Source organism: Lepus europaeus, chromosome 1, assembly GCF_033115175.1.
Source record: "Lepus europaeus isolate LE1 chromosome 1, mLepTim1.pri, whole genome shotgun sequence".
NCBI classification, from domain to species: domain Eukaryota; kingdom Metazoa; phylum Chordata; class Mammalia; order Lagomorpha; family Leporidae; genus Lepus; species Lepus europaeus.
Window position 1 is genome coordinate 3,835,230 of NC_084827.1, and position 17,522 is coordinate 3,852,751.

Genomic DNA, 17,522 nt, shown 5'->3' on the forward strand with positions numbered 1-17,522 from the left:
GCAAGTTAAATAATAAATATTTGGGCCGGTATTACTCCATAGTGAGGTAAATTGTTGCCTGTGATGCTAGCATCCCATGTGGATGCTGATTCATGTCCTGGCTGCTCCACTTCTGATTCAGCTCCCTGTTAATGAGCCTGGGAAAGCAGTAGTAGATGACCCAAGTACTTGAGCACCTACACCTATGTGGGAGACCCAGATGAAGCTCCTGGTTCCTGGCTTCAGCCTGGCCCAACCCTAGCTGTTGCAGCCTTTCATGGAGTAAACCAGCAAATGGAGGATCTCTCTCTCTCTTTCCCTCGTGCTCTTACTCTCACTCTCTGTGTAACTCTGCATTTCAAATAAACAGATAAATCTAAAAAAATTAAAAAGCTATTGAAGCAATATCAGTTAGGGATAAAAGTCAGGAGAGGCAGAGAGTAGAAAAGGAATAGAGGCTTTGATGTGATGTGTCATCCAAACAAAAAAGCTAAGATGACCTTCCAAGCATGAAGTTATTTATATCGAGTCTTAGAATTGCAATTCACGGGGCACAATTCCAGTGGAAACTGGAATGAGTCCCATTAGTGAAGGTTTTAGAGGGTCCTTTTATAGGTACAAAGAGAATTTAAGTAAATGACATAGGTTGTTTGTCAAGAATCATGATTGGAGGATAAATCCATTTCTGTAGCCAACAGGTCTAGTATGGACCAGCTCAGATCAAACCATTGTTCTAGAAAAATGCTTTAATTTATACCACCTTTAGGATATTCCTTATCCGCAAGTACCCAGAGCAGTCACTACAGCACAAGATTGGGTCTGGGTCACAAAATGGAGACATTGTTATCAACTTTCACAGATCAAGGAATAAGGAAAATTGAAGTGAGCCATCAAGGAGTAAAAGAATAAAGCTCATGACCAAAAGTGAGAAGCAAGGTTTGAGGTTTCAAGTATGAAATAAACCTGGAGGATGGCCAACTCCAGGGTGTAGCTAACATAGCAGGTGATGGCAATGGAGTGGCAATGAATATCACCGAAGCTGAGTACTGTCATGAAACTTTGAGGTATATGATGATGCTATATTTACTACAGTTAGAGCAGAAAAATGAGAATACTTTCAGAATCTTCTCTTATTTAAGAAACACAAATACACGGGGCCAGTGTTGTGGTGCAGTGGGTTAGGCTACTGCTTGTGATGCCGGCATCCCGTATCCGAGTGCTGCTTCAAGTCCCCAGTGCTCTGTTTCCGATCCAGCTCCCTGGTAATGTGCTTGGGAAGGCAGCAGGGGATGGCGCAAGTACCCAAGCCCCTGCCACCCATGTGGAAGACCAGGATGGAGTTCCCGGCTTCTGTCTTTGTCTTGGCCCACACCTGGCTGCTGTCCATTTGCGGGGGGAACCAGTGGAGGGAAGATCTCTTCCCCTGTCTTTCTGTCACTCTATGTAAATATTTTGAAAAGGAAAAAAAAAAAATAAGCACCACAAATACAAAAAGGCAAACAGCCCATCCGGTACTAAGAAAACCAGAAAAAGAATTCAAGCTCTGGGGCCGGCATTGTGGTATAGCAGGTAAAGCCACTGCCTGCAACACTGGTATCCTGTATGGGTGCTGGTTCATGTCCCAGCTGATCCACTTCTAATGGCCTGGGAAAGCGGAAGAGGGTCTAAGTGTTTGGGCCCCTGCCACCCATGTGAAAGACCCAGATGAAGCTCTTAGCTCCTGGCTTTGGCCCGACCCAACCTTGTCCATTGCAGCCACCTGGGTAGTGAAACCGTGGATGGAAGACCACCCCCCCCCCCCTCCCCCTGTAGTTTTGACTTTCACATAAATAAATAAATCTTTTGAAAGAAGAATTTACGATCTTTGATTCCCAGCTCAGGACATCTTCCAATAGAGTAAATATATAAAAATTGGGGTCACTGTATGATTTTCAGGATTACTGTGAACCACTGAATTTATAAGAGCTTGTGTGCTGTGAACACACCAGCAAGCATTATACTGGGGATCAGGATCAAGTTCAGTTCTGTTACCAAATTCTTAAAAGGATCAGTGACCTATTACACACCTCAGCAGCAGCCTGAGTATTGGTTTGCTGCTTTCTCACTCTGAGCACACTGTTCTTTTTACTGCACAAAGTAGGTGGGAAGATCCAAGTGGAATCTACAATGGCTTTGCGAGCCGTCTCAACCTCTCCTCTCTCCTCAGTGTGTCATTCCACTTCCTCTTTTCCTCCAGTTCTTTATGTCTGATGTACTTTTCCTTGGACATTATAAATCCTTAGCAGATAAAAAAGGCAAGAGCCCTAGAGGTGCTGGGTGCACAAACTAGAGTTAATTGGAGATGCTATGATGAGTGAAAACAAATGTTCTCTGGATTATGTAAAGATAAATGTAGATAATCAATGGTATCTTGGAAGCGAGTTCACAATGCTTATGTATCCTCTTACATCAGTGGGATTTTATGGTTGGTTTTAATCCAGTTATCTGTGTCTATCTAGATGGCTAGGAAGCTCAGTTTGTTGGAAGCCCTTCTGATCGCCTTCGATATAATTGTAGTCATCGCAGATGTCCTCTTGCTGATTCTTCTACTGAAAAATCCTTCAGGTAAGAGAGATGCTTGGCTGATGAACTGGGAGGATGAGTAAAGGAAATTTCCTGTATGTAAAGAAGGAATCATTTATTCCTTCACTCTTCAGCCTGTCACTGCACTGCATATGCAAAGTGCATATCTATAATTTAAGCCAATCTCCAAAAGGTGTGCCCCTTTTCCGCAACTAAACCTTAGATGTTAATGATATTCAGAGTCTCCCCAGCCTTATTCGGTGCAATTTTAACAGGATGCTTACCTAAGTATCTGTGCCTCAGTCCAGAGTTATAAAATAATAGAGCCTTCAACAACAACAACAAAACAGTTAAGGTAACAGTGTCCAACTACATAATGTTATGGAAAATGAAATTAGATTACAGGGAGTTGAAGACAAAGTTGACCTAAATACACCAATTGCAATTGGGCTGTAGTTCATCTTATGATTGAATAGCTCTGATTTCTTCACAGCTCCCTCTGAGGTTATCAGAAACTGTCCTGTTACACACACACAGAAGCATCAAACACAGTGCCTTCTCCTCCGTGCACATATTATGCTTAAATCATAAAATTGCATGCATAATACAAAAATCTATTTTTTCAAAATTTATTTGACAGATGAAGTTAACAGTGAGAGAGAGAGAGAAAGGTCTTCCTACCATTGGTTCACCCCCCAAATGGCCGCTATGGCCAGAGCTACGCTGATCCGAAGCCAGGAGCCAGGTGCTTCCTCCTGGTCTCCCACGCAGGTGCAGGGGCCCAAGGACTTGGGCCATCCTCCACAGCAGAGAGCTGGCCTAGAAGAGGAGCAGCCAGGACTAGAACCCACGCCTGTATGGGATGCCAGTGCTGCAGGCAGAGGATTAACCAAGTGAGCCACGGCGCCGGTCCCAATAAATTCTTTTTTTAAAAAAGAAGAAATGGAACACCGATACATAGTATACCATCGATGAAATTCAAAAACATTTTGCTAAGTGAGAGAAGCAAGACACAGAAGGTCACATAATTTAGGTTTCTGTGTATATGAAATGTTCCAAATAGGTAAATTCACAAGGATAAAAAATAGGTTAGGGTTTTACAGAGACTGGGAGGCAATGAAAATAGACAGTGACCATGGATGGATATGTCATTCCTTTTCGGTGTGATGGAACTATTCTGGAATTAGAATGATGGTAATTTGCTGTACAATTCTGTAAAAATACTAAAGACTGTATTGAATTGTACAGTTTAAAAGGGTAATTTTATAGTATGTGAATTATGTCTGTAAAAAACTAGACAAAGTCCTAACTAAGTGTTAAACATTATATGCAAATATAAATACCAGCTACAGTGGCTTGTTCATTGGAGAGTTGGTTGAAAGTCTGTAACATTGAAAGCTTCATTCCTGGAGCTGTGATTACATTACCTGTTTTTAACTTTTCTATGCAGATTCTTCATTTACTCCGGAGTGCCCCAAGATCTCCCAATCAGAACGGATAGACTGTGCACCTGGCCGGGTGGTGACAGAGGTCAGAGAACTTCTCTCCATTTCCATTCTTTGTATGTTGTTGAGGTTCATCTAGCACGTTTTGAGTTTCATCAATATTCGTGCAAGTGTTAGATTATTCTTTGTATTACTGAATGGTTTTTCCTTCATTTAGTGTATCAGGCTGCTTTTTGTTACCAAAATAAAACATCTGCAATGGGGTAACTTTACAAGAGAAGAGGTTTATTCCACTCACAGTTTTAGAGGCTGAAATTCTGAACAGAATGGAGCCGGTTCTGGCCAAGGCTGACTCCACAATCAATGGCAGGAGTGTGTGTGGGAGGTAGAAGCCCATCTCAGCACAAGAAGCTGGAGAGTGACTCCAGGGTCAGATTTAGGCATTTATAACAACTTTTTTTTTTGTAAGAACTCATCCCAGGAGATTAGTGACTGCTCCCTCCTGAGGGCTATGCCCCAGTGATGTGTGGGACTCCCACGGAGCCCATCTCTTAAAGTTTCCATATTATCTCCTGGCATTGCTATGGGGACCAATATTCCAACATATGTGCATTTAGGGGACCCTCAAAAACACAGCCTGTTTTCTTCTTTGTTTTATAACAATAAAGTGCCTTTTTCTTTGTAAATTTCCAATATGATTTAAGCTAGTTTATTCACAAGGCAATATGAAACTATAGTAGGCTTAAAGAAATGAACCTTTCTGGAGACCAATTTTAGCTAAACATAAGAAATAGCACTGCAATACAATACTGAATTTATAAAAGTGGTAATTATTGATTTTGGAAGAAGTTTGCTACATATCATTTATAGAATGTACAGAGAAGTGCCGCGGCTCAATAGGCTAATCCTCTGCCTTGTGGCGCCGGCACCCTGGGTTCTAGTCCCGGTCGGGGCGCTGGATTCTGTCCCAGTTGCTCCTCTTCCAGTCCAGCTCTCTGCTGTGGCCCAGGAAGGCAGTGGAGGATGGCCCAAGTGCTTGGGCCCTGCACCCCATGGGAGACCAGGAGAAGCACCTGGCTCCTGGCTTTGGATCAGCGCGGTGCGCCGGCCGCAGCGGCCATTGGAGGGTGAACCAATGGAAAAGGAAGACCTTTCTCTCACTGTCCACTCTGCCTGTCAAAAAAAAAAAAAGTCTTGATTCATAAGTGATATAAAATCTATTTGGAAGGTGACTGGAGAGTTCTCTTTGGAAATTTTGGTGTTAAGGACAGAGTAGAGACTAGGAGATGTTGTGAATCAACACTGTAGTCCAGGCCTGAGTTTATGAGTGTCTGTGTTACTGAGGGGGCTGTAGAAATGGAAAAACTCCTTCTTGTGTGGATCACAGAAGTTGACTCCCAAGTCTTCTGTCCCGTATGTATATACATGGAAGAATGTGGAGGTTGAAAGATTGTGAAATAATTATCTCCAAGGTTTGACCTCTGGTGCCTGGGATACTGGTAGTGGCTAAAACCACAAAAAGGGGTGTCAGGGAAGATTGTACACATAGGCGCTCTGAATGCCTGTTGCTTTTTATGGAGATCAGTAGACTTTGAAACAATTTATGACAATGAAATAAACTTTGAACTGCACAGACCTCATCCAGAATCCCCTCCAGCGTTCTTTGTTACTGAAGCCAACGGGGCAGGAAAGTCAGTTAGACACTAATAAATTTGGAGACGTTATGATTATCATGTGATTGTTTTGGTTCTTTCATAGGTATAAAACATTGATTTTAGTTATATTCTTATGAGATTTTTCAGAGGAACTGAATCAGATGTGAGCATCTAAAATACTTTTCACAACAAGTACTGCACTTCTTTCAAAGGGGTGGCATTGTATATGGGCTTGTGTTGTTGCTGTTTGGGTCACACAGACTCTACTGAATACATTTCCTTAATGAGAAAGATTCAAACATTATAGTTATGTACAGAATAAAATGGGAAAATGCTTAATGTTTTCTTTCTACCTCCAAGTCCCCACCTGAGAATAAAGTCAGTAGCTTAGGATGTGCCCTTCTCCTCCTCCTGGTCGTTCTGCGCTTCGGCATAGAATCTATGTGTGTGTGTGTACACACTTTGTGTTTGCTTTAACACAATTTTATTATATGTTTCCAACTTGTTTTTAAATTTGACATTTAAAGTTAATGCATTACTACACTGTTAAATATTCCAGTTCCTTGAAATGTGACTTTCTCTGTAAGCATTGTGAAACTCACTAAGAGTTACTAATTTTGAATCATTCTATCTTTTACTACTTGCAAGTTTGCTTTCACTATTTCAATAGACGAAAGCATTTAAATCGTTAAAATTTTGTATACCTATGTTTCTAAATAAATTTCATACATTTTTGTTTCTTGTTTATTTAGACTGTAATTACTGGCTTGTTACTGGAATTATCCTAATTTCATAAAATGAATCAGGAATATGCTGTTCCTTTAACCATATGGGCAAGGCATCATCTTTTAGTAAAGTTTCTTAACTATTACAATTTTTCATAGTTACAGTTCAAGTTTTCAGTAGCTTCTTATCAAATTTTAATTACTTAATGTTATATTACATAAAGATTCATTTAGAATTTCACATTCCTTGGTAAATATTTATGCAAATAGTTGTTTATAACTTTTACCCATGTTAAAAATCCTGTTCTCATTTTCCATTTTTGTTTCTAATCTTTTTTAAAGATTTGTTTATTTATTTGAAAGGCAGAGTTACAGAGAGGGAGAGGCAGAGAGAGAGAGAGAGAGAGAGAAAGGTCTTCCATCTGCTGGTTCACTCCCCAGATGGCCACAACAGCCAGAGCTGCACCAATCTGAAGCCAGAAGCTACTTCTGGGTCTCCCACGTGGGTGCAGGGGCCCAAAGACTTGGGTCATCCTCTACTGCTGTCCCAGGCCATGGCGGAGAGCTGGATCAGATGAGGAGCAGCCAGGACTAGAACCAGCACCCATATGGCACTGCAGGAGGGGGCTTTAGCCACTATGCCACGGTGCTGGCCCATTTCTAATCTTGTCTCTTTCTCTTTTTATCAAAATTGGATTTGCTAAGGGATTTATTTCCTTGCTCTTCTCATAGTCTCCTTTAGATTTATTGATCTCCCAAACTACTGTGCAAACACATTCTCATACTATCTCATACATACTGAATTAGACAGGAGTTGATACATACCTTTAGAATATAATAGTAAGTCCTGAAATGCATATTTGCATACACTTAAATTTAGTTTATAATAGAAATGACATTTCAGGTCAATGTTAGAAATGGGCTCAATTCCATGCATGTTGATCTCTTTCCCACAATGCATGCAGGTGACCCTGTGTCACTTGACTCTAAAAGAGTGCTTGGAAGAGAGCAAGCACTTAACTGATTTTTTTAAAAAAGATTTATTTATTTATTTTGAAAGTCAGAACTACAGAGAGAGAGGAAAAGTCAGATTTTTTAAGAGATTTTCTTTATTATTTGAAAGGCAGAAAAAAGAGAGAGAGAGAGAGAGATCTCCCAGTCACTGTCCCACTCCCAGCTGCCCCCAGTGGCCTGGACTGAGCCAGGGTGAAGTTAGGGGCTGACAGCTCAAGCTAGGTCTCCACGTGGGAAGCAGGGTCCTGGTCACTCGGCCTCTCACAGCTGCCTCCCAGAGCCTGCAGTAGCAGAACCTGGTGTCAGGAACCGGCGCTGTGTATTAAAACCAGGCGCTTTGATACAGCACACAAGCCTCTTCATAGAGGTCGTCAGCACTAAATGGAAGCAATAGCTCTGTGCATTTCCCTGAAGATGTAATTAGATTGATTCTGGAGACTTACAGTATTTTCCCTATTAACTATTTCTTCCTTCTTATTTCTTAGTTTGGCATCTTTCTGCTTCAATACTGGTTTCTCTCAAGTATTTGATAATTCTTGACTGTTTTCTTTGCATTTAATTGCGTACAGCTGCTGTCAGTTCCCCTGGGCTCACACTAGTGTTTAGGAGGGGCGGGCAGGCAGGCTGGCGGGTGGGAATATGCGCACTTGGCTGGAGGTGGTGATGGCGGGGCTTCTTGGCCAGGATACAGCGATGCCTTTGGTGGTTCTTTTCCTTCCTTAACCCCACGAACAACACCACAGGATGGTGGTCAGTTAGTGAAGGGTCAGCAAGAGCCGTAGGAGGCTGGGTTGGGTTAGCCATTTAGTCATCCAAAACTATTCTCCACACTCGTCTCCTTCTGCACAGAGACTTGGCTTGCAGCACTTTGTTCTCCTCTTATTATTATTTTTTTCCTAGAACTAACAAGGTCCATTTTCTGTGTTTTAGGAGTGTCATGTCATTTCCATTCTGGCATATTGCATTACATTTTGGTGTTTTATAATGGACTGGCCAATTTTTTTCTTTTTAATTATTTTTGTTCACCTGAGGAGGAGGGAGGGGGAAGACACACACACACACACACACCATGGAGATCAATTCCATCCTTTAGTTCACTCCCAAACAGCCAGGGCTGGACTGGGCCAGAGCCAGGAACCAGGAACTTAATCCAGGCCTCCCACAGGGAGGCAGGCCAGCTACTCAGCCCCTCACCACTGCCTTGGAGGATCCACATTAGCAGGGAGCTGGAACTGGGAATCAAACCCAGGCACTCACATTTGGAGTGTGGACTTTCTCACCCAGATGTGGGATTTCTCTGCCTGGAACACTGCCCTACTGCTTACCTGCCGAACCCTTCCTGGTGCTTTAGGCCTGGCCTTAGCTTTCACTCCTTGAAAGCTCTTCCTACTTCACTACCAACCTGCCAGCTCGGGTTCAATGCTGGTGTGTCTGTTCTCTCCACTCCTAGGCACACTGTTACAACACTAATCTCTTCAAACTTTGTTTTCAAAACCCTTTAAAAATTATTCACTTTTTTTCTTTTTAATTTGAAAGACAGAGACACAGACAGGCAGGCAGATCTTCTCTCTGCTGGTTCATTCACCAAATACCAGCCACGGCTGGGACTGGGCCAGGTCAAAGCCGGAAGCCTATAACTCAACCCAGGCCCCGTGTGGGTGTCAGGGCCTCAAGTACTGCAGCCATTAAGCCATCCCCTGCAGCCTCCGATGTGCATGGAGCAGGAGGCTGGGACTGAAAATGGGGGCAGGACTGAAACCCAGAACCCTGGTCAGGGACACAGGCGTTCTAAGGGGAACCAGCCTCTGTGCCAAAGGCCTGCCCCGTACTTGCTTTTGTGATTATCTGGATTTCCTTACACTGTGTTGTATATATCTGGGTTATCAGTTCTTTGGCACACAGAGTTGCATGTTGAGAGGTTGGGTGAATGTATGAACCAGGGAAGAACAAGTGAGTGAGTGGGTGTGACTGTCACGTGTCTTAAGTTCTCCTTGGAACGAGAGGATGCAGGCGCGCAGGCAAAGGCCTCTCCTTCGTGTTGCATCATGTGAGCTCTGCGCCGTCGTTCCAGGAAGTCTGCAGGCAGCAGCTGAACTGCTGCTGGGACCCCGTGGCCGATGCAGCTGTCCCCGTGTGCTTCTTCCCCAGGAACTGGGGCTACGAAGTCAGCGATGGCATCAGACACACAAGCACAGGTGATTCTGCCCCGAGTGGCACCCGAGAACGCGCACCGTGGCCCGGGGTAAATTAACTGCAAGACCAACGCTGAAAGCCTGCCTCTCTCTCCCTCCACCTTCTACCCGTAGGTTTCACTGCTCAGCTGACAAGGGTGCCATCCCCATCTCTGTTTGGAAATGATGTCCTCAACGCTCTCTTCACAGCTGAGAATCAGACACCCAATCGTTTTCGTTTTAAGGTTGGTCTGGAAGTGCCACCGAATTCCAGTCTGGGGAAGCAGTGACCCACTCCGGGCTCACTTCATTTCCCATCATGCTCCTGCAGGGGCAGGAGGTGCCTCTGTCCCTCTTCTTGGGAATTGCTGGGGGGGTGGGCAGGCTCATTTTTATTTCACTGAGGACACATGATTGGGTGATTTCTTGCTACAGACCAGCCACCGCAGGGTCAAGAATCAGCACCTATTCTTGCAGGGATGCATTGGAGAGGGACATCCTTTGGAGTTCTCTGAGGAGGCAGTCTTACCTGGAGTTGTCCCGTCTGCTTTTCTTCCAACAGATCACCGATTCCAATAACATGCGCTACGAAGTCCCTCATGAAAACCTTAAGACGCTTAACGGGACTGCTGATCCTTCCAGTCTGAGCTATCATGTGGAGTTCACGGATAAACCCTTCAGCCTCAAAATAATGAGGACAAGCAACCAGCGAGTCTTGTGAGCATCTCATGTCACTCATCTGACTTCTTGTGGCTGGGCAGGGAGATAAGTGTGGCTGGGAAAATGTTTGAACTGCAGAAAAATGTCTACAATTTTAGTATAAATAATTAGTGCTGGTAATCTGTTTTGATTATAAAGAACACAGAAATGTAGTATATCAGTTTGTTATGTAACACACACATACACATATAGAAGTATCAATATGCTTGTGGTTCACACATAGTAGAGAAACAGGAAATTTTATTCTGAATTATCATGCATTCTGGTACTCAAACTTCATTGTTCATCACTCCAAATTATTACTTCCTGTGACTCTTAGTGTCCACCACCTAAGAACGGGTTGAGGTTAAACCACAAGTTCTCCTGGAGAAAATGCAAGGATCAGTGTCTGCAAACCTGTATCCACCTTGCAGCATGAGCAAACACCAGTCAGCTGTGTGATCTTAGGCAGAGTGCTTGGCCTCATCACCATGAGTTTCCTGGTCTATAAAGAGGGGATAGAGATACCCCCCTTCTGCTAGGAGCAATGAGAGAATATTTGCAGAGCACCCAGAGTGGTGGTTGGAACACAGTAGATGCTCAGCTAATAGCGTCCCATCTGCTCTCGGTCCCCATCCTGACTCCCTGTGTCCTCTTAATAGTGCTGTGCTCTTCCAGATTCAAAGAACCTAGAGAGGCCGTCAAGGGCAGCATGAAAATTGATAGCTCCTGCAACTGCTGATCCCAGGTGTGTGTGGACAGCAGCTGCCGATTTGCTGGCAGACGACAGTTCTTGGTGACTCCTGCTCTTACCCTATGGCCTAGGTTGGACACGAGCATTGGGCCCCTCCAGTTTGCCCACCAGTACCTCCAGCTGTCTTTCCGACTGCCTAGTGCCAACGTGTATGGGCTAGGGGAGCATGTGCACCAGCAGTACCGCCACAACATGACCTGGAAGACCTGGCCCATCTTCACCCGGGACACCACGCCCACGGCGGTGAGGCCCCCTGCCTGCTGCTCGTCACTCTCCCTGGAGCATAGTGGCCTGCGGAGAATCAGCAACATCTCTGCTGCCCACTTTAAATGTATCTGTGCTGAGAAACACCTGGGCTTGGGGTGTATCAATTCACAATCAGAATTACAGAATTTAAAAAGCTTGATGGAAGATACAATTTAATGATTATATTAAAGCCTCATATATACATTTATATATACTAGACAATAATTCTTCAAAACAACTATGTCTTTAATAATTAAGTGTAGACCTTAAAAAGGAACTACTCTTTTAAATTACTATGAAAGAATTTCTAAACACTCTGTTTTTATTTATTTTTTTTATTTGACAATAGAGTTAGACAGTGAAAGAGAGAGAGAGACAGAGAGAAGGGTCTCCCTTCGTTTGTTCCCCCCCTAAAATGGCCGCCACGGCTGGAGCTACGCTTGCTAGGAGCCAGGTACTTCCTCCTGGTCTCCCATGTGAGTGCAGGGGCCCAAGCACTTGGGATGGGAGCCAGTCTGGGCCATTGGTCTTCTCTATGCTGCATGTCAAGCTGATTATTTTTATCTTCCTCTATTGCAATTTATCATTATCAGTACTATTGCCTTAAAGGAGTTAAGATTGTGACACTATCTCACAGGGAACTTGTGCAACTTCCTCCATATTTTAATCTCAGTATATCTTATAGCACCTTTATTTACACACATTCACATTATCTATTTCCTTATCAGTGCTCATCATAGCCTTGGGGCAGGTTTCATATCTTTCTTAAAACCTCCTTACTGCTTATTGTATATATATATACATATATGTATAGTATATGTATAGTATATTCTATAGTTTACATAGAAAATACAGTTAGACATAAAAAATTAAATTGCCCACAGCACAATCACATTCTAAAAATTTTGATCACAGCAAATAGTTTCAAAGTGTTTTAAAAAATAGCTTTATTGAGGTATGATTTGTACACGTAAAAGTCACCTGTTGGAAGTGCATAATTCAATGATTTTTAGTACATTGGCTGAATTGTCCATCATCATAACCTGGTGTTACAACCTTTTCATCACCCTGGTGGGATTCCCTGTGGCCTCCTCTGTTCCTGTCCCAGTGCCTACTCCAGCCCCAGGCACACACTGTTCTGTCTCTACTGTAGGTCACTTTTCCAGACATTTCGTGTAAATGAAATCATACAACACATGATATTTTGTGCCAGTTTCTATCACTTAGCCTAGCAGTTCTGCGGTCTGTTCATGCTATCGCGTGTATTAGTATTTCCATTTCTGATTATTGAAAAATATTCCATTATATGAATGCAGGGTTTATCCGTTTGTTGGTCGATGGTCACGTTTCAGTGTTGGGTCTTAGTCCACCCGTACAAGGATGGACTGGGTCCGAGGAAAGGTAAGTGCGACCGCTCGCCCGTTCCCCAGCCTCCCTGTCCCGGAGACAATCAGACGCAGCGGGGAGCCAAGTCTAGCAAGGACTCATCTACTTCCTGAGAAACAGAACCTTTTATAGCACAAAACTGCAGAGTCATTGGGGCAGGGCTAAGGACCAGCCAATCACTTTACACAGTCACCTTACGGGGGGATTTCTATAGGACTAGCCCTATGTCTATACACTTGTTGCTAGTTTTGTTACCTCCCCGGATGTTGCGCAGCCAATTAGCTTTAGTGGTAAACAACTTTGGATTCCGCCCATCTTACTTCCTCTGGGCGCCATCTTACTTGGCTCCACGCGGCTTCGTTCCGCGCAGCTCGGGCGGGGGCACCCTGGAGCAGCTGCGCATGCGGAGCCCCCGGGCCCGGGCCTGGCCTGGCCTGGCCGCGCTCATGCCCCACAGATTCCCCCTTTTTGTTTTAGCACGCGATCCCTGTCTTAGGTTGCCCCCAGCCGTCCTTGCCCTTACCCGTCATTGGTAACCCAGGCAGCTTGGCCATGAGCCCTGTCTTAGGTTGGTACAGGACGCTGGGTGCTTTACCCGTCTTGGGGTGTCGCGTGACTTGTAATTATGGGGGCGTGGTGAGCTTTCTCCACCGCCTGTCTTAGGTTGTTCCGGTCCATCCAGAATCTTACCCGTCATTGGCAATGTGGAGAGCACCGGGGGCGCTTCCCCAGTTCAGGGGATCGTAGCCCTCTGTGGCTAGCAGCCTCTGGTAATGAACCTCAACCTGTCTTACCCTTGTTGCCTCTATGCGCTGTTGTATAAACTGTATAAGCCTATTCATTATGCATGGGCCAACAGCAAGGATTAAAAGCAGGGCAAGAAGCAGTCCAAGAAGAGAGAAGAGGTAGGGAAAGAGTCCATTAAGGCTCGTCCAAAAGAGGCTTTCTTGGAGTTCTCTTCGTCTTTTTCAGGTCCTCCTGAAGTGTTTTGATGATCTCGTTTGGGTCATCGAATCCCCCGTCACTGGGCCGGGCACTTCAGGATCACAGGGAAGAGTAGTGTCCACATCATCGCCTGCCTTTGGATTTTGATTTCCATCCATTTCTGAAAGAGGAAAGACAAGGGGATCTCCCTCAGGGGCAAACTGCTCCCTGGGTGGGTTGTTACTTGCATTGGGCATAGGCCTGATATTTTTGGCCGGTATTCAAATTGGAGTTAACTCCCCTATGGGGAACACGCAGCCAAATCCTCTTCCCAACTGAATCAGTGGGTCAGGCCCTCTCCAGAGTCGGGTGAGAGGGTCTCTCCATCTAACAAGCATCTGAGGTTTAGGGGATAAATGTCCCCAATGTTTTTGGAACCTTGACTCCCTTGACCCTTTCGAAAAATTTAAAATATTGATGGTGAACAAGGCCTTATGTAACTGTAGATGGGGGGTAGCCACTCCCCCTTTTTGTTTTAATAACTGTTTTTTGAGGCATTGATGGTTTTTTTTTACCATAGCCTGTTCCTGTGGGTTGTGAGGAATTTTAGTAGAGTGTTGAATCATTTTACGTCTTGGCAGCACTTTTAAACATCCCAATTGGTTATTATTTCTGTAAGATGAGAGATATATCTTTTGATATCTCCAGGGGCCCTTTTGGAGATACCAAAAGTTTAGAGAATTTAGAACTTTGATTTTTAGAAAGTTTGTTAAAGGTGCCAAGAGAACTTAGAGTATTTGGTTAGAATAGAATTTTTTAACATTTTGAAATGATAACCCTTTATTAGACAGGATGATCTTAACACTTTTAGAGCAGATCTAATCATAAAGGTATTTAGCAATGCTTTTCATCAATTTGAACTTAACAGAGACAGTAGAGTACACAATATATTACCTTGACAGAACATGAATTTTATGTTTTTTGTTATTGAATAAACACCTTGAACATAATAGTATACAAAATGATTACATGACTTAGAACTACTTAACAGAGCTAAAAAGAGCTTACATGACCTAACTTTAGAAATGGCAGAGTAACCCATTAAGCAGACACTGTTAAAAAGAGACACTATAGTTTTTGCAAAAACAGATTAAGATTTACGATTGAGACCATTTTAAGATATTTGCCAACATTAGTACACATTTTTTACTTTAACTTTAGGTTAATGTAATTTTGGCATTAGCACATAACTTAAAACTCTGTAAACAATTTTAAAGTTGTAAACCTTTTAAAACCTTTTATGACTTGCTCACACCTGAAACTTTATACCTGTAGTTACTTTTACATAGTCTTGAATTGTCATGTATGGGCAATCTATGAGAATACATGCTAACAAACTCAAAAAGTCTCTCTTATCGAATTTAAGATGTGAAAAGTACACAATACATAAGACACTGAGTTATTAATGAATACCACACCATTAACTCCTCCTGGACAGTAAACATGGACACTAGTACATGTTAACAACTTTGAAAAGATCTTCATTGTTAAGAGAAACAAGTTTAAAGCATAAAACTGAGCAAGTGAGCTACCAAGCAAACCGAAGGGCTTTTGCGTTAACTTAATTTTCTGAACCAATCTGTATTGGCTTACTTTAGTTAACAATATAAGGGCTTGTATACACAGAATTTACTCTTATTTTTATAAGACCACTCTAGCTGGAAAGCAAGTGCATGAATACAGCACAGGTCTGACATTATTCACAACATTTTAATACACTTTGTATAATTTGAATTGACCCAAACAGTTGTTACTTTAACAAATTTAGAGTCCCATCCTTTGAGAGTTCCAGGGATCCTACTGGAAGTCCCAAAGTTGTTAGACTCCATTTGAGAATTTAAACTGTTAGAGAGTCAAACCACTCATCCAAAAACCAGTACATATAACCTGAGTATTTTAACCAAGGCTGTGGGGTAGATCTGATCAGAGTTAGGTAATCACTCAAACATTAAAGACAGACAAATCCAATAAAACACGAAACCTTCAAGACACGTGCAAACTCTTAGATAAGTTAACTACAGCTGCACAGAAAAGAGCTGGTCATCAGCATGGGAGCCCATTGCTTAGGACAGGGAAACACATCTGAAACAAAGCGGCAGGGAATGAGAGACTTCCGTAGTGCTGGAGAAAAAGTCTTATTAACTGCAAATAAAGACTCATTAGGTTGGAAAGGGTTAATGGATGAAGGTTTTTGTTCCTTTAGGTAAGGCCAATGGTAGCCAAAGGCATTTTTTCTTCCCCCTCCTAGTGAGGACAGCATTGAATTGTAAATGGGGAGGAAAAAAGCAGTCCAAGGACTAGTCTCCCTAGAGTATCTGGCTGTGGCCTGCAAGGGTGCAACAGGCTACACTGACTGGAAGAGAGTGCAGAGAAAAGCCATGGTCCCCCATTTACGGGGAAGACTGTGCACGTCGGGGCCTAGTAGGACTGGCTGTGGGGTTGAGTAGGCACGCTGTTTACAAGATGGCGCCGGGCGATTCAAGGGAGGTGAATAACCATAAAGGGGTGGCCACATGGGCGGAATTGGAGGCGCAGTGCGTTGAGGCAGTGTTGGGCTTTTAGGGGTTGCCGCCACACCTGAAAGTTCCACCTTAGTTTTAACTGCCTCTGGGGATTTATGAGCCTCCCTCAGGCCAGCGCAGGCCTTCAGATGATTAGCATTTATTTCTTCCCAAACAAGCATTTTAACAAACTGATCCCGAAGGTCCCCAGCCAGCAACTTACAACGGAGACTGTGTTCGACCCTAACTACAAAATTTGGCAATGACTCTCCCAGCTTTTGTCGCACCCCCGCGATGGGAGATTTAGTGGGCCCCTCATCCAGCTTGTACCAAGCATTAAGTCCTGCCTGCCTCACTTGTTCACGGTACGGAGCAGGCAGCGCAGCTTGCTGGACCCCCGTAGAGAATCCTTCCCCCGTCCCAGCCAGCATAGCATATGTAATAGGGATAGCTGGCTGGGCTGCTCGGTTAGCTTCGGCTCTCACCCGGCACTCCTCCTTAAAGAAGGCGCACCACTTTATGAACTGTGAACTCCCGGGGACTGCCTTGGCCACGTCCAACCAGTCCTTGGGGACGCATGGGTGATAAGCTATATCTTGCAGCAGGGTTTGGGCCCAGGGGGAATTTGGCCCGTCTTCCACCACTGCCTTGCGAAGCTCCTTTAATTCCTTCGCTTCCCAGGGATACCACTCCAGAGCTCTGTTACCACCTGGAGCTAAATTAACAGGGTAGGCCTGAGGCAGCAGGTTCCCTGGCCCAGAGTTCACTTCCCTATGCTGCTTTATGTCCACCGGATAAGCTTCCGCAAAGGTCGCCTCATTTCTCCTCTCCCCTCCTGGGCAATCATAAGTGTCCCGATCACAAAGCTCCCTCCGTGGCTCTACATAGGGGGAGGCCGCCTCTGCCCCGGGGAGGTATGGGGGTGGTCCCGGCCCTTCTAGGGTGGATGGGCTAGACGGGACGATTTTTACTTTTGTTTTTACCTCAACAGTTCTTGCCTCCACAGGCTCTCTGCATTCCTGATCAAACTTAGCCCATTTTCTCTCCCCGCCATCTTCCTCTGAGGCTTTAGGCTCTCCCAAGTTCTGCACTTCCTCTTTCTCCCTCTCACCCTCTGAAGCTAGGGTTATAGCGTCTGGGTGGAAGGATGCTTTAAGCGCGGTATCAAAGTGTCTCTCCCTCTTAAGGGTGAGTTTTTCCACCCATGACCAAGTGTTCCAAGAAAAGAGATTGGCCATCTGAATCCAAAGGGCCAAGGTTATGACAGCTACCCAGACACTTTTTAACATATAGCGTAAAGCCTTTAAGGCCAGGTCCTTTTGGGACGAAACTGCATAAACCATACTAAGGTTTTCACTTACCCTGAGAGACCGCTTAGCCTCGGCCGAAAAGTAACTGTTC

General features: G+C 44.1%; 1 protein-coding gene across 1 annotated transcript in view; it reads left to right on the plus strand.

Moving 5' to 3' along the window:
- Positions 1-2,477: 2,477 nt before the first annotated feature.
- The window catches only part of MGAM2 (maltase-glucoamylase 2 (putative)), a 98,614-nt gene continuing 83,569 nt past the window's right edge, over positions 2,478-17,522 (plus strand). The window contains 6 exon segments of the mRNA XM_062194637.1: positions 2,478-2,583; positions 3,992-4,071; positions 9,452-9,575; positions 9,687-9,796; positions 10,114-10,268; positions 11,076-11,247. Coding sequence (XP_062050621.1) covers positions 2,478-2,583; positions 3,992-4,071; positions 9,452-9,575; positions 9,687-9,796; positions 10,114-10,268; positions 11,076-11,247 — 747 coding nt within the window.